The following is a 26,916-nucleotide window of genomic DNA, read 5'->3' as shown; positions in this document are numbered from 1 at the left end:
CATATCTCAAACAAAGTAACCACTGGAGATTGAATAATATAGCTTTTTTTGAATAATGCTACCTGTTTTTGAGGCTTGACTAGAGTTTTGGTTATTACATTACTAGAGTTTTAGTTATTACATAACTATAGCAACATTTCACACTTAAGATCCCATTTACTAAATACAAACTGCATTACATCTGCCCCACACTCAGTGCTCTAAGTCTTTGTACTCCAGAATTGTGCTTCTCCCATGAACCCACTACTGCCTGTGTTAGCCAGTGCTCTATTCACGAGTGACAGGCTGGGGGGGGGCAGTAGGTGGATATCCCTTTAGATACCACTATCTTAAAAGTCATTCAGATGTGTAAGCTAAAGGGGTATCATTCAGACATGCAAGCTAGGTGGTATCATTCAGACATGAAAGCTAGGGGGTGCAGTGCAAGATGCAAAGAACAGACTCTATTGACATCCCCAAACGCAAGTCCTTTGATACTGAGCACTACAGGGTGTGATTTTGCACCCCTTTGTTCTGTAGCACTATCTAGAGAACAAGCCTTGCTCCCTTTATGTAAGAGGGCCAAATGGTTGGCTTTGATGCAAGCAATTAGTGTCAATTACAGTAATAAAAATGTGAAGAAAGTTACCTTGTTGAGTTCATCTTCTATCTGACAGGGGTCCAGCCCAAGGCTGTCAAATTCTTCTTCTTTTGTTTTCTGAAATATGAAATAGACCAAACTATAGTCCTTTACTGACATACTTGAAAAATTGACATGATGTGGGACATTACTCCAACTGAGATTGCCAGCTTCCAGATAATTTACAATCTTGACTGTATTTCTGAAAAAGAGTAAAAATTAGTCATTAGCGGTTTTGTGGGGAACTTTCGCTAACACAAGAAAGAAGTATTAGTATCTTACTTGGAAATGCACTGCTCGTTCATAATATTTGCCTTGAATCCTAACACCGCAAACACCACCAATGTTGCCAGGACAGAGGTGAAAAAGTTGATAAAGGACACCAGGACAGCATCAAAATGACAGTTGTTGTCCCGTTTGTTGTAGCTTGAAAAGGCAATAACGCCTCCGAATCCCAGGCCCAGCGCAAAGAACACCTGAGTGGCAGCTTCACGCCACACTTTGGGCTCAAGCATTATTTCAAGCTGAAACCAGATATACAAACATATCATAACTTGCTAGCAACTTTTCTTAAAATTAGTTCCAATATATGATAGTTTTAAATGTCATTTAATGTCATTTGTTCCTATTTTGTGCCGATAAGAGAGTTCTCGGTCCCTCAGTCCAATAATCGAGCTTTAGTAACTTTTCATGAATTTCCCTGGCAATTTTCAGTCCATCTCAAGCCTTCCTTAAATAAAATATTCCCTGTGCAGTGCAGCTCATTAAACACATGCACCCTCAGAACAATGCATGTCTGAGCTGCACTTAGCAGTCCAGTTCATATAAGCAAGCAGCAGTTCATATAAGCAAGCAGCAGAAAGCAAATTACTTGCAACCAACTACATCATTCCTATGCTACTCCTTACTCGGGTTCTTTTGGTGCTGCATAGATAAATGATATATAACTTTGTTTATCCCTTTAAATGTAATTTCCTTATATCTCTCTTGCTGTTTGCACTGCTCCCTGTGGGCTGTGTTAGGCAGTGTTTTGTGACTTGCGAGTGTTTGGTGAACAATATTCTAGTTTGTAACATTAGGGCATTAAACAAGATGGCACAATGGAACATTTTAGCCCATGACAAGTTCCCAAGATGTGATGCAAATTGCTTCTCCTTAACTGATATAAACGCCTCTGTAGTAACAAGAGAACTCTGTGCTACTCTAATTGGATGGAAAACATATTTCCATAGATGTGATTTTGTTTTATGTTAATGCATGCTGTCAGCTATTCAAAACAACAACCCACAGAATTCTCTAAAGATGCTGGAATTTGTTGTTGGCACATAAAAATCAGAAAAGCATCAGAGTATATACATGTAGAATTACTAGGCCCAGAGGCAGCGAAGCTCCACTCTTGCAGTGACTAATGCGACTGATTAATCATTCACTGTAAAGAGGGCAGTAAATATTTTGGCTCTATAAAATATAATAATAACATTCAGCTTCCTTTACAACAAGTGAAATGCTATTACTATGCATATCAGCAATATTGACAATAACCATTAGATGGAGCTCAACACATTTTCTAGCTACAAAGGCTCCTTCAACTCAGCTCAACTTTGTTCAGGAACAGAACATGCATTAGAATGATTTACATATACAGCATTAGCTTCAGCTTGATTCGTTATGGTGTAATCTGCATACTGCACTTTTACTTCCTGCTTTAACTTAATGCACTTGCTCTTGTTTCTCGGAAAAGGAAATTTTTTCACAGACTTGTTTGCGGGCAATGAAATCCTGTTGTTCTAATTGTATGGTACATGCTAAGTTCTATATAACATCAGTGAAGGCTATTAAAGTCCAGCGGAGATTAAATCGTTTTGCTGAGGTTAACTTATATGTTTTCCTGCTGTTTGCAAGAAAATGATGGCCTGTTTTGCAATTATATCTTCCAAAAGATATTGCAACTGTAATTATAAATTATAACATATATATATTATTATGTCAGATTCTGGACTGGGATATAAACTTAAAGGAAAACTATACCCCCAAAATGAATACTTAAGCAACAGATCTTTTTTATCAAATTAAGTGGCATATTAAAGAATCTTACCAAACTGGTATATATACTTAAGTAAATACTGCCTTTTTACATCTCTTGCCTTGAGTCATTTTGTGATGGTATGTGTGCTGCCTCAGAGATCACCTGACCAGAAATACTGCAGCTCTAACTGTAACAGGAAGAAGTGTGGAAGCAAAAGACACAACTCTGTCTGTTAATTGGCTCATGTGACCTAACTAGTATAGTTTGTTCGGTATGTTTGTGTGCACAGTGAATCATATGATCCCAGGGGTTGGCCCTTATTTTTTAAAATGGCAATTTTCTATTTATGGTTACCCAATGGCACATACTACTAGAAAAGTATATTATTATGAAAATGTTTATTTATATGAAGCAGGGTTTTACATATGAGCTGTTTTATGCAATATCTTTTTATACAGACCTACATATAGTTTTCCTTTAATGACCTCAGTTTGGCACACTAAAACAGTCAAAAAAACTGTGAAAATAAAACAGTAAAAAAAAAACCCCAAACCACCACCTTCAACTTATTGTATGCAACAAGAAATGTTGCTAGTTCGTGTTCATATGCTAGTACAGGTATGGGACCTGTTATCCAGAATGTCCGGGACCTGGGGCTTTCTGGATAAAAGATCTTTCTATAATTTGGATCTTAATACCTTAAGTCTACTAGAAAATCGTGTAAACATTAAATAAATCCAATAGGCTATGTTTGCTTCCTATAAGGATTAATTATATCTTAGTTTGGATCAAGTACAAGCTACTGTTTTATTATTACAGAGAAAAACTTTTTTTAAATTTGAATTCTTTGGATAAAATGGATTCTATGGAAGATGGGCTCTTTGTAATTCGGAGTTTTCTGGATAATGGGTTTCCGGATAACAGATATCATACCTGTACAGGCATTCCCCTACATGAGTAAATATAACCCTATGTGAGGGTATAGTGGCCTTTAAATAACAGCCATAGGTTATATTTCACCTCTGTTGGCCTAGTGTTAAATATCCAAAAATGCAGATTACAGAAGGTCGGTATATGTAACTATAGTATAATTGATCACTAAAGAAGGCTACTTTAGTGGCACAAAAAGTTGAATCAAATTGAGCACTGAATGTTGCTGTTGCTTTTTGTTCCCTAGATATCATTTCACTTGCCAGCCCAAAGTGCCTCATGGGGGTGAAATGTCTCACTTTGGCCTAAGAACTCAGAAAAGCAGACTTAAAGACTTATATTTGTTCATTGAATTGTGAACTGATTAATAATTACTCACCTTTGGTGTAAACATGTGGCGAATTCCATCTACCGATCCATTTAAAAGCAGGGCCCGCACAAGAAAACAAGTAAGCACCGCATACGGGAACAGAGAACTGAAGTACATCACCTAACAAAAAGAGATTTGTAGTTCTCTTATCTCTGATACATATGCTGTTTTCCAAAAATGTGATCCAGTACAACAAAACTTTAGTAGACCATCTGGGGTCAAATTAAAGGGTATGTAAAGTCAAAAAATTATATTGCAAATACCTTTTCTCCACCTTAAAAGAAGCATCTTTGCAATATACTTTATTTAGAAATTTTGTGCCGCTTTTTTTAATAAAATAAGCAATCTTCTGTCGGCTTTTGTCTCCTCTCACTCTCAAAGCTGCACAATGAAATCCTTTGACGGCTTCACAGGCTGAGTAGTGCGCAATAGTGATGTGCGGGCCGACCCGATACCCACAGGACCCGCGGGTTTACCTACCGGTCGAGCAGGTTCTGCTCCTCGCGGGTGGTGGGCGGGCGGCGGGTTGAGCTCTTCTCCTGCTCTTCCCCGCCCGCCACCTTCAAATGCCGGCTTCTGACTTCCGGTTTCCGGTTTTATAGTCTCTCGTCTGCTCGTCCCGCCCCTTTTGTGACGTCATTGTATCTATAAAAGGACCCGGGAAGCGCGGGTGGGCGCGGGCTGGAGCAGGGCGGCTTAGGGTTGGGTGCGGGTCAGCAAAACCCTGACCCGCACATCACTAGTGCACAACTATCATATACTCTGTATTCCTAAGTGCAGGGAAGCAGAGTAGTGCTGTTATCTATGGTTATCTATGTGTTTATTTATCACCGAGGCTAACCTGATTGCTGATTACAATAGCCAGATATTGATTATCAGTGATATAAATGGAATAGAAACAAGGGACAGATAAGACCTTTATATTTAAGACAATATGGTACTCACTTTCCCTGATGACTGGATGCCCTTGATCATAGCAAGACAGACCAAAATCCAAGCAGCAAGCAAGCAAAGTGTCATCTTCCAGTTGAGCCCTCCCCCTTCTGTGATTGAGTTTGAAATATTCAACGCTTCTCTGTACCAGTAATAGGTAGTGGCGGAGCTTTTCTCACATTCAGGTTCCACAACTGAAATATATTTAAACAGCAATCAGAGGAATAAAACATATGTGACCTGATCATACAATATTTTCACCATCAATGTTACTTAAGGAGCCAGTATGGTAGATATGATGTAACATCATTATTATATATTTAATATGACACTGGCATTAATATTATTTTAATAAATGATACAGCAAAGATATTTCCTAAAATAAATATAGTTATATACTGTGCATAATAATTTCACACAAATTGTCTCACAAGTGTTTGAAGCGTTTTTCACCAAAGGGCACTGATCCCAAGGCAGAGGGTGCTGAAAGGATTGGGAGAAATAAAATAGACTCCACCCAATAATGACGTTGTAGTATAGTGCCACAAATAGGCAAACCTGCAAAATAAATCAAAATCAAGTTTATCATTCACAATGCGAAACTCATAATATACACATAATCACAAAAGTAATGATTACACAAAAATATGTTTGATCATGCTGTGTACAGAAACTTAAAGGAGAACTAAACCCTAAAAAATGAATGTAGCTAAAAATGCCATTTTTTATATAAAGGTTCAGCAAAGCAATAGCAGCAATGATCCAGGACTTCAAACTTATCACAGGGGGTCACCATCTTGGAAAGTGTCTGTGACAATCACATGCTCAGTGGGCTCTGAGCAGCTGTTGAGAAGCTAAGCTTAGGGGTCGTCACAAATTATCAAGCAGAAAATGAGGTTGGTCTGTAATATAAGCTGAAGCTACAGGGATGATTATTAAATGCTGATGCTAGTTGCACTGGTTTCTTTGCTGCCATGTAGTAATTATCTGTATTAATAACTAATCAGCCTTATATTGTGACATTTCTATTCTATGTGTACTGTATAGTGTGAGTGAGTCCCTAAGCTCAGTAAGTGACAGCAGCACAGAGCATGTGCAGAGAATCAGCAGAAAAGAAGATGGGGAGCTACTGGGGCATCTTTGGAGACACAGATCTTCACTGCCAAAGGAACGTGGTTGCCTTGGGCTGGTACAGAAGCCCAAAACATAATGAACAACATTTCTAGTCTACTTCTTTAGTTAGGCTTTAGTTCTCCTTTAAGGAAATGAAAAAAGGCAAAATTGTAATTTTTCATTCACTTTCTAATATTTCTGTTTGGAGAATGCAAAGGTAAATAAAAATGCTGGCATTATGGTCATTTAAGGACTGGATTTTTAACAGAAAGCATTAGTGCTTTAAAAATGTTACCATCGCCTCTGCCCAAATATCTATTTGGGAACTGATCATGGATGCGTTGTGCCTGATTAGACCAACAGATGCCCCAGGCGTTAGCATCAGATTTTATTTTAAATATTTAATGCCATTTTCAATTTAAAAACCAAGGATTTCTCTTTGAATTAAATCTTGTATTTTATTTGTTACAAAAGCAGTCGAATTTCATACAATTTTTAGATAGTAAAAAATTAACATTCATATTTTAGCTAATCACTTACAATGCAGCTTGCAAATCCAATTCCACCCATTTTAGGGCTAATATAGTTCCAGACTCCAATACTTCCCCTCCTTATTCTCTGCCCCACAGACAGCTCCAAGAAAAAGACTGGAATTCCAATTACCAGAAGAAGGATTAAATATGGTACAAGGTAGGCACCTGATGAAAAACAAATCCTTGTTAGTAACTCAGTATGCTTAATATATTAAAGGTGAACTAAACCCCTTAGACAATTTTTAATCTCTATGTACTGGAGGTCTCCCAGGCCTTTCCAGCTAGCAAAAGCATTTTCCAGGACCATGGGTTAGCTTCCAGTGTGCTTTCTTTTGAATGTTGACGGTTGCCATGAAACCTAAGTATGGAAGTGACATGGCCAGCCAAATATGGTAGCCACCAACACTACTGTTCAGCTCTTTGGGGCACAATCGGGACAATGCGGTTGGAGAGGTGCACGGAATACAGTACATTGTCCTGAAAAGTCAAATCCACTGGGGAGGGGGTGATAGTTTCCCTTTAAAGGGATCCTGTCACCGGGAAACATGTTTTTTTCAAAACACATCAGTAAATAGTGCTACTCCAGCAGAATTCTGCACTGAAATCCATTTCTCAAAAGAGCAAACAGATTTTTTTTACATTCAATTTTGAAATCCGACTAGACATTTTGTCAATTTCCCATCTGCCCCAGTCATGTGACTTGTGCCTGCACTTTAGGAGAGAAATGCTTTCTGGCTGTTTTTCCTTCTCAATGTAACTGAATGTGGCTCAGTGGGACATGAGTTTTTACTATTGAGTGTTGTTCTTAGATCTACCAGGCAGCTGTTATCTTATGTTAGGGAGCTGTTATCTGGTTACCTTCCCATTGTTCTTTTGTTTGGCTGCTGGGGGGAAAAAGGGAGGTGGTGATATCACTCTAACTTGCAGTACAGAAGTAAAGAGTTATTGAAGTTTATCAGAGCCACATGACTTGGGCAGCTGGGAAATTGACAAAATGTCTAGCCCCATGTCAGATTTCAAAATTGCTCTTTTGAGAAATGGATTTCAGTGCAGAATTCTGCTGGAGCAGCACTATTAACTGATTCATTTAGAAAATGTTTTTTTCCCATGACAGTATCCCTTTAACCACATACATATTGGAATAAAAAAAAGTTATACTGACAAAATCCAGTCAAGAATACTCCTGATAAAATGGAGAAAGATGGAGGTGTGCAGCTGGGGCTTCATGAGATGGGTGGTGAATATGGCAATAGTAATCTGTGCAACAAACTGGGTTTGTGTTAAAAAAAACAAACGTTGTTACCTATGTTGTCAGTAACAGCCATTCCCACGTTTTAAGTAATACAAAATTTACATTTAATTACCACAAGTGCAGTGTGCAAAGCAGTGCTGGCCCAAGGCAACACATGAATCAGTGTGAGCATGCGTGGAATAGCGCATGTACATGCCGACGATTGCAAAGGATATTTTAACACCTGCCAGAAGAGGTATGTGCCTGGCACCCCTAGGCATTTGCCTCTTCTGTCTACCCCTAGTTCCAAATAAAAAATTGTCTAATTATTATAAAAAGCAAGAAAACACGCCTCATGTGTGACATCACTTCTGACTGCAAATTGTCCACTGTACCCTGGACTAAATCTCACCACTAAGTGACTTTCTAGTGTGCTAAAGATTCTTTTATATGTAAGTGCAATGCTTTGCTTTACTTTTTATAATAATAAAATGAATTACACTAGTAGGAATTCTGCTGCACAACCAAAAATAAGAAGACTGTACCCAGATTCCTTTGCATGCAGGGAGTATTATATTGACTGCTCTGGTGGTCTAATAAGACACACGTTTTTGTTTTTTCTTTAACTATTTGTGTGTTGGAACTTTTAAGATTCATTACCTATATATATGCACTTTGGTTTCTGCACAGGTAATGGTCTGTGTGCTGGAACACCGAAAATAATGTGTTAAATAATAGGTGTAATTTGGATCTTCATACCTTAAGACTACTAGAAAATAATGTAAACGTTAAATAAACCCAATAGGTTGGTTTTGCTTACAGTAAGGATTAATGATATTTTAGTTTGGATTAAGTACAAGCTACTGTTTTATTATTACAGACAAAAAGTTTCTCTGAACTTTCTGGATAACGGGTTACCGGATAATGGATCCCATGCCTATACACATAAAACGCTCAGGCAGTTATATGTATCCACGAGATACCATTTTATATTCTTGTACATATTAACATAAACCTTTTATTATGTGTTATTATTTTTTGCTTTTATTCTTTATTTTACTGCTTTTTCCTATATCTCTTTACCATGCTCCATGTACCAACCTAGTTGTGCTCTCTGATCTTCCACATAATTACGTCTCATCATACCTTATTAATTCCTCCCATTTAAGACTTTTCCTGTACAACACCAATAGTTAAAAACACATTTCTCTGACCCATTTGTCTACTGGTCTTTAAAAAAATCAAGAGAAATTCAAGATATATTTTAAAGGCAGTTTACTTGCTGCCAGAGTTTTAAAACTGAAATTATGTTAATTTCTTACCTCCCCCATTCTTCTGGCACAAATAGGGAAACCGCCATACATTCCCCAAGCCAACTGAAAATCCAACCTGTGCAAGTATATACTGCAGTTTGCTGTTCCATGCTGGTCTTTCCTCGTCAATATCAGAATCTTCTTCAATATCTCTGTCCTTATCTACATCATCTCGAACCACCAGGGAACTTTTCTTAAAGTTTTCATCCCCTGAATCCTCATTGGAAAGTAAATCTTTAACAGAGTCCACAAAATCATCATCCAGCTCTCTCTTTGCTACCTTACTGTTCTTAGGCATCTGAAGTAAAAAAGAAAGTTCTGCAGATGTTCAAGGTACACAGAATATATACTGTCTTTAAAGAGCTTTATGGGGAGAAAAGTCAATTCTTTTTCTTGAAAAATATCAACATGTAGTGCTGATGTATTCAGTTTTCAAAGTTCCATAATCCGAGGTTACCTGTAAAAGAATATCATACCAAAAGGTTGTTAAAAGAAAAATCACCAAAAAAGAATATAATACTTAAGGTACTACCTTCATTTTGTAAAGTTGTGTATTTCCAGGCAAATACCAAGCTAGGATTAGACTGAGTTTAATAATAGTCAGGAAGGGATTATTTTACTTTAACTCCTAGTGCCTGATTTGATGTACTCGTTTAATACACAGAGAGTGTGATTTATTCATGCAATCCTTATTATATGTCCCTTAATACATCCTACATCCTCAGGAGGTCTAAATTGGACTTTTTTTTGCAAACATAGATGGCAAGAAACTGCATTCAAACTTATTACAATTCATCAGGTGACAGAAATACCTTTACTCATAAGACCCAAAGACGCAATCTCATCAATCAGAATTGCTAGAATTGTAGTTTCTGAATGACAGCGCTCAAGGTAAAGAACACAATTGTGGAGAAAAAAATGACCATCATAATTATGAGGTAAGACCTTCCTGCATCATATAGAAGCAAACCCCCCCCCCCAAACTCATTACAATGTGGGTCACCTGGCAACATTATCATGTGATACAGTATTTATCATATTTTCTATACCATGAAAGGCTTCTAAACCTGTCTGTACCTGTCTATCAACCTTTAATCTTACTTATGATCTCCAAGTCTCCTTTTCTTTAAATTCCCCTTTAGTTTGGATTTGTACATTTTTCTTTGTAATTGTAACTCTTTTATTGGAATATTTTTTGCCTCAATGATCAATCTATAACATCAAATATAATTAATTACATTTAACGATACAGCTTTTATTAAAAAGATTCCAAGAACATGAATCATTTTGATCTGATCTGTTAATAAACAGGTAATTGAATATGCTAAAACCTAGACATAATCACATCTATTTATCACTGCAATTACAAGTCATTGGTTATTTAACGAAAACCAATTGCTTCTTTCAGACCTCTGTATATTTTCATAGAAAGGTTTTTTTCAGTTATAGTTTTAACTGGGTTACAGCAGTATATTTTCTTACTGTCAACAATGAATACAGCAATTATGTTTATGCATGTCAGTATAATGGCTACCTACAGTGCAGTCGATCACTAGTTTTTAACATATTAATGAATGAAATATTCAGAAACATATGTCTTTTCATGAAACAAGGATGTGGTCTCCTTCATGTCTGTTACTCTTTTGTGGTTTTATGCTTCCTCCCTGTTCTGTATTTTCAGTAAATACAACTGACAACATTACACATGAAGACTATAAATTATATAAAGAAACAGAAAAAACATAATAGAAAATAAAATGAAAAGCTAATTTACAGAAAAACACAGCTGAAAGATATACAAGGTTAACTGTACTAATATAAGTGATGATTTGCACCAGTGGAGATACCAGCATCAACCAATGAGCAATTTCTTTTGATCAGTCTACTACTATTAATAACATAAAAGCAAAGATCTGATTGGACAGTTACGGAAATATTTATTAAAAATGAAGGCCTCTCTATTATGACATTTATTGAAAGCACCCCTATAATCACATGTTATGAGAAAATGAGGCAAACCAATGATTCAATATACACAATATTCAGAGCTGTAGATATATGTCTCTCTGCAATAATGTTAACTTAGACAAGCAAGCAAAATAAAGGCATTAAGGTCTTCAGCACACTGACTTAAAGTGCTAAAATAAGGGGGCTGATCTTAGAAAAAGAAGAACTGAGTACAGCTCTTTGCCATTTTGTGGGTAAATGGAAGCAGCCTGAAGCAAAGGAAAAATCAGGAACAACAATTGATGAAAGTGGAACTCCGGCTTCCAAACCAAAATTTGATAAAGAGGCCCACATAACACAGAAACCCCTAATATACCCATCGCAGTTACCTGTTTCTTCAAAAAGTATGAATAAATGCCATTTTCTATGCTGCAATCCAGCTGTTTATCAGTTCTTCTCTTTCTGCATCATTTGAAATCCTGGCAGGGAAGGAGGAACTAAACACTGATGTTACAAATTGTAACAACTTCTCCACAGATTACAGACAGCATGCAGGAACTACATAACCCACAATGCATTGCACTACAATGTTCCATTCCTTATTGAAATCATGTGTGCAGGGAATTGTGGGGTTTGGAGGATGCAGGCTAAGGACAGCTGGCTGCTGATACAAAGTAACAGTAGTCAGCCAGCTCAGCAAAGTAGTCAGAAAGATCAGCAGAAGGGCAGGGGGATAGGCTTATGGAACTGTCAGAAACCATTAAAAACCATGAAAAGTCTACATATTTTTTAATTGATTTATATTGCAAAGTTGCTTGAAATAATGTTTATTTTTCAAGAAGCTTCAGTTATGTTTTTGTGGAGTTCCACAACTCCAGTCAGAATGGGTGGCAAAGGTGCTTTAGAGCATGCAGACTTAACACAATATATAACACAAAACAAGGAGATTGTATAAAAGAAAAGAAGGCTAGCATAGAAAACATAGACAGATGAGATTCTGAAACTATATTCCAAGGACCGGTTTTGTTGTCAGGGTCTGTGAAATAGCAACAAGATCAGGTTCACCATTAAATAAATATGCTTCTAAAAATGAATGACTAGAAAGTGGGTGAGCAATGGTGCACTCCATAGACTCAGATACTACCTGGGTGCCAGCACTGGTTATTTGCAATACAAAGAAAGCTTGCGGCACTCACAGGGTTTATGTTGCAAAAAACAAAAAAGGTTTATTTAACCTCAACGTTTTTGGCTTTTTTATTTAGAGGAAGCTTCACAAATAGTTAAGATATGAATACAAGAGTGATACTCTTAGAGAGTGACAATTTCAACAGTTCCCTTTAACTATTCAGAGACAGAGTGATGACAGTTACCAATAAGTAAAATATGAAAGATTTTAAGAGTGAATTGTACTCTCCAACCTATAATTTGCATCAGAAGGTCAAATCTGAATGGGTGTTATAGCTCTGTGCTACTGCTAAGCTGTGGTTAACTGTCCAGTGCAGTTGAACACATTCTGAAGAAATGGTATCAGCATTGATTAATAAGTGAATTTGATAAAAATGTTCCTGATTGTCAGGAATATTTTGATAAAACCTAGAAAATTCTCCAATTCGACCTTAAAGGAGAAATAACCCCCCCAATAAGAAAAATCCCCTACCAACAACCCTAAGTAGTCCCCCCCCCTGTTCCTCCCTCCCCTGCATAGTTAGTTACCCCTGAAATTGCCCCTTAGAGTTTAATCATGTATAGGTGCAGAGCAAGCGCTCATGGGCGCCATCTTTTTGATTTAATGAACCCCAAAATTTACTAAGCATGACATATAGATTACACAAATAGAAAGCTTTGGTCTGAGAAAAAGTTGTTTCAATTTTAAATGCCACATTATCTGATTTATTAAATAGAATATGCCCAATTTATTTTTGCATACTCTGTTCCTAATTATTTTCATTGACCCTTTAATCTTTTTGTAGTGTTAGAGAGAAATAAAAAAAATTGCAAGTAAAATACTAGTATTAGGAAAGGCAGTTGGCTTGCTTGTTCCAGTTAGTATTTAAAAATGGAAATGTTTTATTAAATCATAAATATGCCTTTAAATTCAAATCTGAAGACATAAACCCAAAGGGGAACCTTTGCAAACATGTTCCCAAATAATATAGAGCATGGCATTTAAATCATGGATAAATAAAACTTTGGTGTGAGAAAAACATTTCCCATGACCTCAAATGATGTGTCTTACACCAGAACATGTAATAGTTACTTTCATTTCATTACCTTTTATGCGGAACAAATGTTACAGTAAGTTCAAAGTAAAATGTGACTTCTCCATTAAATCATTGGTCATGCTTAACCATAGCAAACACCAACATTATTCACAGCTCTAGCCACAGTACTTTAAGGCTATAGTAGGCAAAACTGAGCAAACTTTAAGGCTGACGTAAGCTAAGAAACTGCTTTTGCTCCTCCAAGCTCATAGCATTTGTATTAGTGATGGTTAATGGATCTCCGCTAGGTTATCCATGAGTTACTCTTTTGATCTTTTTGCTTGTTTCGGAGATATCTGGAAAAGATTTCTCATATGCAGTGTTCCAGGCACCCCTGGGGTTAAGGTCAGTGGCACACCCAGAAGGGAAAAGACCAATTGGCTCCATCTGCCCCATCGAACCTATGCATTTTTTAAAAAAACGCTGTGTGTGCCAGTAGCCTAAGGGGCCTATTTATTATGCTGTGTACCATGAAACTTTCCATAAAACACTGTAAAAAAACTGTGTAAAATAAATGGCAAATTTATCAATGTGTGTTTTATTTTACTCCATATGAACGCCAGATTTGCCTCCTTTATTTTACACTGCTTCAGACCTTTGTAAGTAAGTTCTGGTGGAAGTTGCTCAAAGAAAAAGCGGGGACACCCACCGTGCCTCCGGCGGGGACGCCCACCGTGCCTCCGGCGGGGACGCCCACCGTGCCACCGGCGGGGACGCCCACCGTGCCTCCGGCGGGGACGCCCACCATGTGTTTCCTTTCTACTTCAGCGCTGGTTCTCCTATGGCGTGTGCCCCCGTACACGCTTCCGGGTTTATGCGCCGGCGGGATGACATCACGGCACAATGTCGCTAAATTCAAAGGTATTTAAGGGGATCTCTGAATTGAATACATTTCCAGTTCTACTAATTAGTTCCTGGGTGCATATTCTTTGTGAATCCTGCTGTTTATACTGGTTTTGACCCTTGCCTTTTTTCCTGACTATTCTGAACTCTACAATCTGGCCCTTGCCTGCCTGCTGACTATTCTATGCTCTCCAATCTTGATCCTTGCCTGTCTGACCATTCCTTGAACTCTGCCTGCACCGACCCGGCCTGTGTGACTATTCTCAACTCTGCTTGTGCAGGCCCGGCCTGCCTGACCATGCTATATTTTCTGGCCGCTGGCGGCTGTTTTAGGCAGAAGCAAGAGCCAAGACCAGGGAGCCTAGCACTGGTTCTGGATTTAGGGTGCCGAACGTGACATATTGGCTAACAATAAAATGGAGTATGGAAGGAAACCCAAACAGTCAAGGAACATAAAAAATTATTGCAGATGCTGCCTAGAATAGAGTCAAACTCAGGACCCCAGTGCTGCAAAGTGCTACCCACCAACTCACGTGCTACCCACCAACTCACATGCTACCCAAGATCTTAACTGTCACACAAGGTGCAAGATGGTCTGGTGCAGCCCTGTAAGTGCATTGCTGTCTTTGAGTGTTGTGCTTAATGGTTTAATGGCTGTAAATTTATCAAATAGACTCAAAATTAAGCTGGACTGCTAGGAAAGAATTTTGCACTGTAATACTAATATACTTTGACTAATAAACTGTCAACTGTACCCAAAAGTGTAACAAACTTGCACTCATAAGTTGATTGCACAGATAAATACATTTGTATTGCATAAAAAAATTAAGCTACAATACTTGTCCTACAGCAGTGATCCCCAACCAGTAGCTCGCGAGCAACATGTTGCTCTCCAACCCCTTGGATGTTGCTCCCAGTGGCCTCAAAGCAAGAGCTTTTTTTTGAATTCCAGGCTTAGAGGCAAGTTTTGGTTGTATAAAAACCAGGTGCACTGCCAAACAAAGCCTCATTGTAGGTTGACAATCCACATAAGGGCTACAAAATGGCCAATCACAGCACTTATTTGGCACCCCAAGAACATTTTTCATGCTAGCGTTGCTCCCCAACTCCTTGTACTTCTGAATGTTGCTCACGGGTTCAAAAGGTTGGGGATCCCTGTCCTACAGTATATGATATAAGTATTTTTAATATCTATGTGTATTTTACTATTGCTGATTTAGGTATGCATTATGACACATGAAACTTAAGTGGACAGAACTTGCAACACATAAAGGCAATCATGTAAACATTGAAAAACCCAATAGGTTGGTTCTGCTCAGGATTAATTCTATCTTAGTTTGGATCAAGTACAAGCTACTGTTTTATTATTATAGAGAAAAAGGGAATACTTTTCAAGATTTGGTTTATTTGGATAAAATATCTATGGGAAACCATGCTCCCATACTCCATAATTCGGAGCTTTTCGTACCTGTAAACTAAAACTAAACTTTTTTTTTATGAATGGTTCCCCAGTTTTTGTCCTAGAGATTAGAGATGTCGCGAACTGTTCCCCGGCGAACTTGTTCGCGCGAACATCGGGTGTTCGCGCTCGCCGGAAGTTCGCGAACGTCGCGCAACGTTCGCCATTTTGGGTTCGCCATTGTTGGCGCTTTTTTTTGCCCTCTCACCCCAGACCAGCAGGTACATGGCAGCCAATCAGGAAGCTCTCCCCTGGACCACTCCCCTTCCCTATAAAAACCGAAGCCCTGCAGCGTTTTTTCACTCTGCCTGTGTGTGCTGAAGAGATAGTGTAGGGAGAGAGCTGCTGCCTGTTAGTGATTTCAGGGACAGTTGAAAGTTTGCTGGCTAGTAATCGTTTTGATACTGCTCTGTTATTGGAGGGACAGAAGTCTGCAGGGGTTTGAGGGACATTTAAGCTTAGGTAGCTTTGCTGGCTAGTAATCTACCTTCTACTGCAGTGCTCTGTATGTAGCTGCAGTGGGCAGCTGTCCTGCTTCTGATCTCATCTGCTGACTGCTGCAATAACAGTAGTCCTTGTAAGGACTGCTTTTATTTATTTTTTTGTTGTTTTACTACTACTACTACTACTACTACTATAAGAGCCCAGTGCTATTAGTCTAGCAGTGTTGGGGAGTGGGACTGGTGTGCTAATCTGCTGCTCCTAGTAGTTCAGCAGCACCAACTTTAATTTTTTTTTTTTAATATTCATTTTTTTTTATTTTACTTTTTTTTATTTTACTACCGCTGTAGTAGTGTATAAGTTGACCTTTTAGGCATTATTTGCCCTGTAGGCATTATTTGCACAGTGTTTTCTTCAACCCGCCATCGAGCTGTGTGACCTTGTTCACATTCTGTCTAAATATCCATAATATTACCGTCTCCAGAAAAAACACCGGAGTCACTTTTTTCAAGCAGCCATAATATATTTTACGTAATCCGTATCCACCGCTGTAGTAGTGTATACGTTGGCCTTGTAGGCATTATTTGCACACTGTTTTCTTCAACCCGCCATCGAGCTGTGTGACCTTGTTCACATTCTGTCTAAATATCCATAATATTACCGTCTCCAGAAAAAACACCGGAGTCACTTTTTTCAAGCAGCCATAATATATTTTACGTAATCCGTATCCACCGCTGTAGTAGTGTATACGTTGGCCTTGTAGGCATTATTTGCACACTGTTTTCTTCAACCCGCCATCGAGCTGTGTGACCTTGTTCCCATTCTGTCTAAATATCCATAATATTACCGTCTCCAGAAAAAACACCGGAGTCACTTTTTTCAAGCAGCATTCATATATTTTACGTAATCCGTATCCACCGCTGTAGTAGTGTATACGTTGGCCTTGTAGGCATTATTTGCACACTGTTTTCTTCAACCCGCCATCGAGCTGTGTGACCTTGTTCACATTCTGTCTAAATATCCATAATATTACCGTCTCCAGAAAAAACACCGGAGTCACTTTTTTCAAGCAGCCATAATATATTTTACGTAATCCGTATCCACCGCTGTAGTAGTGTATACGTTGGCCTTGTAGGCATTATTTGCACACTGTTTTCTTCAACCCGCCATCGAGCTGTGTGACCTTGTTCCCATTCTGTCTAAATATCCATAATATTACCGTCTCCAGAAAAAACACCGGAGTCACTTTTTTCAAGCAGCATTCATATATTTTACGTAATCCGTATCCACCGCTGTAGTAGTGTATACGTTGGCCTTGGTAGGCATTATTTGCACACTGTTTTCTTCAACCCGCCATCGAGCTGTGTGACCTTGTTCACATTCTGTCTAAATATCCATAATATTACCGTCTCCAGAAAAAACACCGGAGTCACTTTTTTCAAGCAGCATTCATATATTTTACGTAATCCGTATCCACCGCTGTAGTAGTGTATACGTTGGCCTTGTAGGCATTATTTGCACACTGTTTTCTTCAACCCGCCATCGAGCTGTGTGACCTTGTTCACATTCTGTCTAAATATCCATAATATTACCGTCTCCAGAAAAAACACCGGAGTCACTTTTTTCAAGCAGCATTCATATATTTTACGTAATCCGTATCCACCGCTGTAGTAGTGTATACGTTGGCCTTGTAGGCATTATTTGCACACTGTTTTCTTCAACCCGCCATCGAGCTGTGTGACCTTGTTCCCATTCTGTCTAAATATCCATAATATTACCGTCTCCAGAAAAAACACCGGAGTCACTTTTTTCAAGCAGCATTCATATATTTTACGTAATCCGTATCCACCGCTGTAGTAGTGTATACGTTGGCCTTGTAGGCATTATTTGCACACTGTTTTCTTCAACCCGCCATCGAGCTGTGTGACCTTGTTCACATTCTGTCTAAATATCCATAATATTACCGTCTCCAGAAAAAACACCGGAGTCACTTTTTTCAAGCAGCATTCATATATTTTACGTAATCCGTATCCACCGCTGTAGTAGTGTATACGTTGGCCTTGTAGGCATTATTTGCACACTGTTTTCTTCAACCCGCCATCGAGCTGTGTGACCTTGTTCACATTCTGTCTAAATATCCATAATATTACCGTCTCCAGAAAAAACACCGGAGTCACTTTTTCAAGCAGCATTCATATATTTTACGTAATCCGTATCCACCGCTGTAGTAGTGTATACGTTGGCCTTGTAGGCATTATTTGCACACTGTTTTCTTCAACCCGCCATCGAGCTGTGTGACCTTGTTCACATTCTGTCTAAATATCCATAATATTACCGTCTCCAGAAAAAACACCGGAGTCACTTTTTTCAAGCAGCATTCATATATTTTACGTAATCCGTATCCACCGCTGTAGTAGTGTATACGTTGACTTTGTAGGCATTATTTGCACAGTGTTTTCTTCAACCCGCCATCTAGCTGTGTGTATTATCGTTTCCAGAAAAACCAACTGAGTTTTTGTTGTTGTTGTTGTTTTTTTAAAAATAATGCCAGGCAAAGGCAGGCCGCCACGCAGAGGCCGTGCTAGGGGCCGTGCTGCTATGCAATCCTGTGGCCCTAGCAAATTGCCCAGTTTTAAAAAGCCAATGACCCTGAACTCCCAAAATGCTGAAGAGGTAGTTGACTGGCTTACACAGCACACCCCATCCTCTACCGTTTCTAACTTTACCACAACATCCTCCTCATCCTCCACTGCTATGGCCACCCCACGTAACACTTCCTCCACCACCGGTGCCCCTTCTTCACTGGGGTCAGAGGAGTTATTTTCCCATGAGTTTCTTGAACTGAGTAATGCGCAACCATTATTGCCAGAAGAAGATGAAGGAGATGAGGACCTTACACCAGATTTAATTCTGGCAGAGAACACGATAGAGATGGACATAATGAGTGATGAGGAGGAGGTCCCGCTGCTGCTTCCTTCTGTGATGTGTCAGAAGAAATTGATGCATCTGAGGAGAATGATGATGAGGAGATTGATGTTTTGTGGGTGCCTAGTAGAAGAGAGCAAGAGGAGGGTAGTTCAGATGGAGAGACGGAGAGTCAGAGAGGCAGTAGGAGAATAAGACTTAGAAGAAGCAGGGAGGACAGCCCGCAGGGATCAGTAGGGCAACAACATGTATCGGCACCTGTGTTCAGCCGGCCAACGCACCCGCCATTGCCGCCAATACCGCCAACTCCGCCAACTTCTACTGTTACCGCCAGATCGCACACTTCCAAAAAGTCAGCAGTGTGGGATTTTTTTAATGTGTGTGCCTCTGACAAAAGCATTGTAATTTGCAATGAGTGCAGTCAGAAACTGAGCCTTGGTAAGCCCAACAGCCACATAGGTACAACTTCTATGCGAAGGCACATGAGCGGCAAGCACAAAGCACTTTGGGAGCAACACCTCAAAGGCAACAGGCAAACTAAAAGCCACACTCCTTCTGGTCCAGCATCTTACTGCTCTACCTCTGCTCTCCTTGACCCGTCTGAACCACCCTCCACTCCGCCTTCCACCTTGACCACCTGTTCCCATTCCCAGTCATCTGCCACCAGCCAAGTTTCTGTGAAGGCCATGTTTGAGCGTAAGAAGCCAATGTCTGACTGTCACCCCCTTGCCCGGCGTCTGACAGCTGGCTTGTCTGCACTCTTAGCCCGCCAGCTTTTACCATACCAGCTGGTGGACTCTGAGGCCTTCCGCAAATTTGTAGCAATTGGGACACCGCAGTGGAAGGTACCCAGCCGCAATTTTTTTTCTAAAAAGGGAATACCACACCTGTACCAACATGTGCAGAGCCAAGTTACCGCATCTCTGTCACTTAGTGTTGGGCCAAAGGTCCATATGACTACTGACGCATGGTCCTCCAAGCATGGTCAGGGCAGGTATGTCACCTACACTGCCCACTGGGTGAACTTGGTAATGGCTGGGAAGCAGGGAATGGGTAGCTCAACAACAACAGTGGAGTTGGTGTCACCGCCACGGATTGCACGCGGTTCTGCCACCACCTCTACTCCTCCATCGCTCTCTACCTCGTCTTCTTCTTCTTCTTACTCTGCTGCTGGGTCCTCCTTCTCCTCCTCCACACCTGTGCACCCCAGCTCCCCCTAGGCTATTCGACGTGCCAGGTACGCCGTTGTCACGCTGTCTTGGGGATGACGTGCCTGGAAAGCAAAAACCATACCGGATCTGTACTCCTGTCATCTCTGCAGTCACAGGCCGATCGGTGGCTGACCCCACACCAACTGCAGATCGGAAAAGTGGGTGTGTGACAATGGAAGCAATCTGTTGGCAGCGTTGAGACTAGGCAATTTAACACATGTGCCCTGCATGGCACATGTGTTAAATTTAATAGTCCAACGTTTTGTCTCCAAGTACCCAGGATTCCAGGACGTTCTCACCCAGTCCAGAAAGGTGTCGGCCCATTTCAGACGTTCCTACACAGCCATGGCACGCCTTGCTGACATTCAGCAGCGCTACAACATGCCAGTCAGGCGTTTGATTTCTGACAGCCAGACTCGCTGGAATTCAACGCTCCTTATGTTGGAACGTCTGCTGCAACAACAAAGGGCCGTCAACGAGTACCTTTTTGAACTGGGTGGTAGGACTGGATCTGCACAGCTGGGATTTTTTTCCCCGTTACTGGGTGCTTATGCGCGATGCCTGCAGGCTCATGCGACCTTTTGAAGAGGTGACAAATATGGTCAGTCGCACCGAAGGCACCATCAGCGACCTAATACCCTTCGCTTTATTCCTGGAGCGTGCCGTGCGACGAGTGACAGATGAGGCTGTAGACCAGCGTGACGAGGAGCTGGAAGCGCACGATTTCTGGTCGGAATCACCAGAACGAACCCAGGCACATGCTGCAACGCAGGGAGAGGTGCCAGAAGTGGAGTCAGAGGAGGAAGGTGGCTTTGTGGAGGAGGAGGAGGAGGACCAACAGGAGCAGGCTTCCCAGGGGGCTAGTGGTGACCTTTTGGGGACCCCTGGTCTTGTACGTGGCTGGGGGAGGAGACCGTGGATGATGCAGTCCTTGATAATGAGGAAGCGGAGATGGATAGCTCTGCATCCAACCTTGTGAGAATGGGGTCTTTCATGCTGTCATGCCTGTTGAAGGACCCCCGTATCAAGAGGCTTAAGGAGAAGGACCTGTACTGGGTCGCAACGCTACTAGACCCTCGGTACAAGCATAAAGTGTCAGAAATGTTACCAACATACCACAAGTCCGAAAAGATGCGGCATTTACAAACCAGCCTGCAAAACATGTTGTACAATGCTTTTAAGGGTGATGTCACTTCAGGAACTCATCAACATTCCAGGGGCAGAGGTGCCAGTAATCCTGCCACGAGCACACCTGCAAGGACAAAGCCCTTTGGCCAGTCTGTAACGTCAGACATGCAAATGTTTTTCTGTCCAAGGCAGCGCCACAACCCTTCTGGATCCACCCTCAAAGAACGCCTCGACCGGCAGGTAGCGGACTACCTGGCATTAACTGCAGATATCGACACTCTGAGGAGCGATGAACCCCTGGACTACTGGGTGCGCAGGCTTGATCTGTGGCCAGAGCTGTCACAATTTGCCATGAACCTCTTGTCTTGCCCAGCCTCAAGTGTGCTCTCAGAAAGGACCTTCAGTGCAGCAGGAGGGATTGTAACTGAGAAGAGAACTCGCCTAGGTCACAAAAGTGTCGATTACCTGACCTTTATTAAAATGAATGAGGGGTGGATCTCGGAGGGTTACTGCACGCCGGAAGACTTGTTCTGACTTCTATGCAGCTGTCCTTCTCTTCAAGCCTCATGACTCCACACACAGCTGTCCTTTAGCGTCCTCCTCCTCCCTCCGCCACCGTTACAAACTAGGGTGCAAACCCTACTGGTTTAATTTTTTTCTGGCCTCTGTGCTTCAGTGGCTGCGACCAAAAAAAATGCCTATTTTCTGCATTTATATGACATAATTTTTCTGGCCTCTGTGCTTCAGTGGCTGCAACCAAAAAAAATTATATTTTCAGCATTTATATGGCATAATTTTTCTGTCAACTGTGCTTCAGTGGCTGCGACCAAACAAATGCATATTTTCAGCATTTATATGGCATAATTTTTCTGGCCTCTGTGCTTCAGTGGCTGCAACCAAAAAAATTACTATTTTCAGCATTTATATGGCATAATTTTTCTGGCAACTGTGCTTCAGTGGCTGCGACCAAAAAAATGCATATTTTCTGCATTTATATGGCATAATTTTTCTGGCCTCTGTGCTTCAGTGGCTGCAACCAAAAAATTTATATTTTCAGCATTTATATGGCATAATTTTTCTGTCAACTGTGCTTCAGTGGCTGCGACCAAAAAAATGCATATTTTCTGCATTTATATGGCATAATTTTTCTGGCCTCTGTGCTTCAGTGGCTGCAACCAAAAAAATTTATATTTTCAGCATTTATATGGCATAATTTTTCTGGCAACTGTGCTTCAGTGGCTGCGACCAAAAAAATGACTATTTTCAGCATTTATATGGCATATTTTTTCTGGCCTCTGTGCTTCAGTGGCTGTGGCCAAAAAAACTGGGCAAACAATGCCTACAAGGTCAACGACGTTGACCTTGTAGGCATTGTTTGCCCAGTTTTTTTGGCCACAGCCACTGAAGCACAGAGGCCAGAAAAAATATGCCATATAAATGCTGAAAATAGTCATTTTTTGCCATACGTTGACTCAACGTATATGGCAAAAAATGACTATTTTCAGCATTTATGTGGCATATTTTTTCTGGCAACTGTGCTTCAGTGGCTGCAACCAAAAAAACTGGGCAAACAATGTCTACAAGGTCAACGTATGGCGAAAAATTACTATTTTCAGCATTTATATGGCATATTTTTCTGGCAACTGTGCTTCAGTGGCTGCGTCCAAAAAAACTGGGCAAACAATGTCTACAAGGTCAACGTATGGCGAAAAATGACTATTTTCAGCATTTATATGGCATATTTTTTCTGGCAACTGTGCTTCAGTGGCTGCGTCCAAAAAAACTGGGCAAACAATGCCTACAAGGTCAACGTATGGCAGTTGTTTAAAGAGAACAGTAGATTACTAGCCAGCAAAGCTACCTAAGATAAAATGTCCCTCAAATCCCTGCAGACTTCTGTCCCTCCAATACAGAGCAGTATCAAGCAGATTACTAGCCAGCAAACTTACTATCATCTGTCCCTGAAATCACTAACAGCTCTCCCCCTACACTATCTCTTCCAAGCACACACAGGCAGATTTTTCAGATACATTTTTGCCCTTGATCCCCCTCTGGCATGCCACTGTCCAGGTCGTTGCACCCTTTAAACAACTTTAAAATCATTTTTCTGGCCAGAAATGTCTTTTCTAGATGTTAAAGTTCGCCTTCCCATTGAAGTCTATGGGGTTCGCGAACCGTTCGCGAACCGCTCGCATTTTTGCGCAAGTTCGCGAATATGTTCGCGAACTTTTTTTCCGACGTTCGCTACATCCCTACTAGAGATACAAAGTTGCATCAAAGGTTTCAGTGTAATGTAATAGGTATACCACACACCCGGAGTTTACTCACTCTGCAGTAGTGGTGCTGTTCTCCGTAGACCCGGCACAGTCCCACAGCAACAGCAACTTTCTATTCATGGATCCGCACACACATAATTTTCTGCAGTGGGGAAAGTGCCCTCATGAGGGAGGTTATGCTCCCCGAAACATTTATATTGGTGGTGTAAACAAATCAAAAGATCCGTGTGTGGATCCGTGAATAGAAAGTTGCTATCAAAGGTTTCAGCAACAGAAAAGCTGCACTTCCTAAACGTTACTTTATGCCAAGTCTTACTGCTGTTCATGGGAACTTGTAAGTAAAGTGGAAAGTACAAAAGAATAATATATTCTAGGTATATAACAACACCAATAAAGGGGCATTGGTGTGCACCACAGAACCATTGTCTTGACTTTATGCATCTTTTAAGTTAAGGTTTATGTGTTTGAGTTGTTTCAGTTGAGATGCAATGCTCACTGATCGGAAGTGACATGAGAAACAGATTTCCCTTTGAACATGAGACAGACCGTGCCATATCTAAACAATAGGCTGAAAAAAATTGTGCTTTTTAGGTGTCACATTTATAATGCTGAACCAGACAGAACCTTAGGCTGTTGGTACATTATTTGCATGAAAGGTATACATTTTCAAATCTCAAGTTTTATCTTTATGTTTTAATATATATAAATATATATTGATGTATGTATGTATATACATGAAATGCAACTGTCCATTTCCATGTGAGTTTTACATTTTAATATTCAGGAGCTTGGCTCAGCTTTTTAACAGATTAATATATTTTCTGCATAGTTTACCCAAAAGAAGGAAAAATAATTCCCAGCCTCTGCTTCAAAAAAAAGAAAAAAATACACAAAAAGGAAAATGTAATTTGGAAAGACAAAGTATTATGAATAATCAAAAATATCTTATTCACATGAGAGACAGAGGCAACTTCAAAGCTGCCATTCAAAGCTTTAAAAGTATGCCAAAGGGCCAAGAAGTGGTATTTACATCATGTGACCACAATCCATAGCGGATTATGGTGAAAGAGAAGTCTTGATTGTTTTATATGCCTCTACTGTAGCTATGGCAATATATTTTAGCTACCAGCACTGACTAAGCAGTGTGAAGGCATCCAAAGGTTTTAAGGTTTAGCACTCTTTATATCCCAGTAATCTTCTCTAATTTTTAAACACTGCTTAAGTCACAGGGTGTGAGTTACATTCATTCTGCTTGATGCAGAGACATTGCTTACGGCTAACACAAAGCCATTTTATGGGAGTGAAATGTATGAAACGCATGCCTATGTGATTTTATTTTCCATTCACAATTTTCAGTTGTTAGTGGAAAACATATTTCATGGAGACGCTACTGTAGCAGAATATTATTTGTCAAGGTGACATATACTGTATGACCTTGACCCAAATAAAAGAGACCAATCATAAAAATCAATTCTTAACATACAGTTCTTTAGCGCTGCACAAAAGTCTCCAATAAGATTCCCTCATGGCTCTATACCAACAAGGTTCTTAAATGTATGCCAGTTGCTTCAAGACTTATGTGGCTGCTAGCAACAGAACACAAATTGGGTAATAAAACTTGTTACTAATGGCACAGTATGAGTGAATTCTGCAGCAAAGGTACAAAAGTACATCTCTGCATTTTGATCATGTTTGTTATGTTTTTGCAACAACAGTGTATTCATAATGTATTTCAAGAGGTTGTTCCTCTTCCAAACACTTTTTTCAGTTGAGTTGTTTTCAGATAAACAAAGACTTTTTTCAATTGCTTTCCATCTTTAATTTTTTACCGTTTTTCCAAAATGTAAGTTTAAAGTTTAATGTTCTCTAGTGCCTCTAGTGTTTCAGTCTCAGTGATCCTGGAGCAGTCTGAATTGTTAAAATGTCCTACATTTAGTTGATACATTTAATTGATACATTTCTCTGCCATATCTGTAGAACTATTGTATCAATTCTAACAGCTGTCTTTAATGAAACTCAGGGATTCTGCACAGCAGGGCAAAAATGAGAAATGTATCAAATAAATGTATTTTAGAATCAATTTACAACAGCATTGGCGACCCCCCTCCCAGAGCTGCTTTAAAAGGTGAAATATGAAACTTTGCACTTCAATGTTAAAAAATGGAAAGTAATTGGAAAAAAGTATTTATTTCTGGTGATCTATCTGAAACCAACTGAACTGAAAGAGGTGTTTTAAAGTGAACAACCCCTTTAATGCCCAGACATTTAAATTATGCAGAGAAGCCACTTAACATGACAGTCATCATGTGCCATAACAGCTATGAATCCTAAATTGCCACCTACTGTGTGTTGTGCATTTGCTATTACTGAATAATGCAGCATAGTTGATCCTGTGTACCAAAATAATAAATTCTTGCTGAAACATTGCTTGCTTATAACTATCAATGCCATATGTGAAGTATTCCATTGTAGTTTGACTGGTTAACTTGCTATTGTTAGATAAGAATGGCACTCATACATCTGACTCATTGACAGTGCATTTAGGCATATTTTATGTTGCATGCACTAAGCAGCCAAATACTGCATGAATTATGTTTCACTTCTGTTTTCAAGGGAAGGGAAAGTATAACACAGATGAAACTGAAGGTAACTCATGATCGTAAGTATAAATTTCTTCCTCTATTAATATTATGTGATGCAGAAATAGGTGCAAGCATTTAAAGTTGCCATTTAACTTGCCTCCATTTAAATGTAATTGCATTTTACTGCAGCCTCTTGAGATTTTCACAGCCATGTTGGTTATGGATAGGTCTTACAAATGTCATACACTCAAACTGTGTGAAGAAAAGAGTAGTGCAAATTGTCTGAAATGGATTTCCCCAAGACTTATACAAATCCTTTACAGGCCTTACCTCTCAAACCTGTGGAGAGCTCACTTTTCCAGAACAAGAGGATTTACAGAAAGGTTATCTATAGTTTATTTTGTAATACAAAAGATATAGAATTAGGCCCACTAAATCGTTTCAACAAAGTGAAGGGGTTCGAGACCCTGGTCAACCTAATCTATACCTTAAAGGGGAACTATAGTGAAAATGAAAATGTAATATAAGCTTCCTCATACTAAAGTAAGAAACCAGTTCACAATTCTGATTTAAAACAAACATTATCTCAAATTGCACTCAGTAGATAACTTTTAGTTCATTAAATTATATTCAAAAATATAAAAGTCATTCCAATTGATCACCAACCACCAGTTCATATATATATATATATATATATATATATATATATATATAATATCAGTTCATAGTTTATGACAATCAATGTATAATAATTTAATCAACTTATAACAATTCA

The 26,916-nt window shown here is 39.8% G+C and overlaps 1 protein-coding gene across 1 annotated transcript in view; it reads right to left on the bottom strand.

The window, feature by feature from the left end:
• slc6a15.S (solute carrier family 6 (neutral amino acid transporter), member 15 S homeolog) overlaps nucleotides 1–26,916 on the bottom strand; it is a 47,049-nt gene that overhangs the window by 8,818 nt on the left and 11,315 nt on the right. The window contains exons 2-8 of the mRNA XM_018256031.2: nucleotides 9,078–9,525; nucleotides 6,532–6,689; nucleotides 5,310–5,436; nucleotides 4,891–5,072; nucleotides 3,955–4,065; nucleotides 902–1,143; nucleotides 629–821 (exon numbers count right to left, since the gene is read on the bottom strand). Of these exons, the coding sequence (XP_018111520.1) occupies nucleotides 629–821; nucleotides 902–1,143; nucleotides 3,955–4,065; nucleotides 4,891–5,072; nucleotides 5,310–5,436; nucleotides 6,532–6,689; nucleotides 9,078–9,366 (1,302 nt within the window). The 5' untranslated portion in view covers nucleotides 9,367–9,525. The remainder of the gene's footprint in view (nucleotides 1–628; nucleotides 822–901; nucleotides 1,144–3,954; nucleotides 4,066–4,890; nucleotides 5,073–5,309; nucleotides 5,437–6,531; nucleotides 6,690–9,077; nucleotides 9,526–26,916) is intronic.

The sequence above is a fragment of the Xenopus laevis genome, chromosome 3S (assembly GCF_017654675.1).
Source record: "Xenopus laevis strain J_2021 chromosome 3S, Xenopus_laevis_v10.1, whole genome shotgun sequence".
NCBI classification, from domain to species: Eukaryota; Metazoa; Chordata; class Amphibia; order Anura; family Pipidae; genus Xenopus; species Xenopus laevis.
This window is presented reverse-complemented; position numbering and strand designations above follow the sequence as displayed.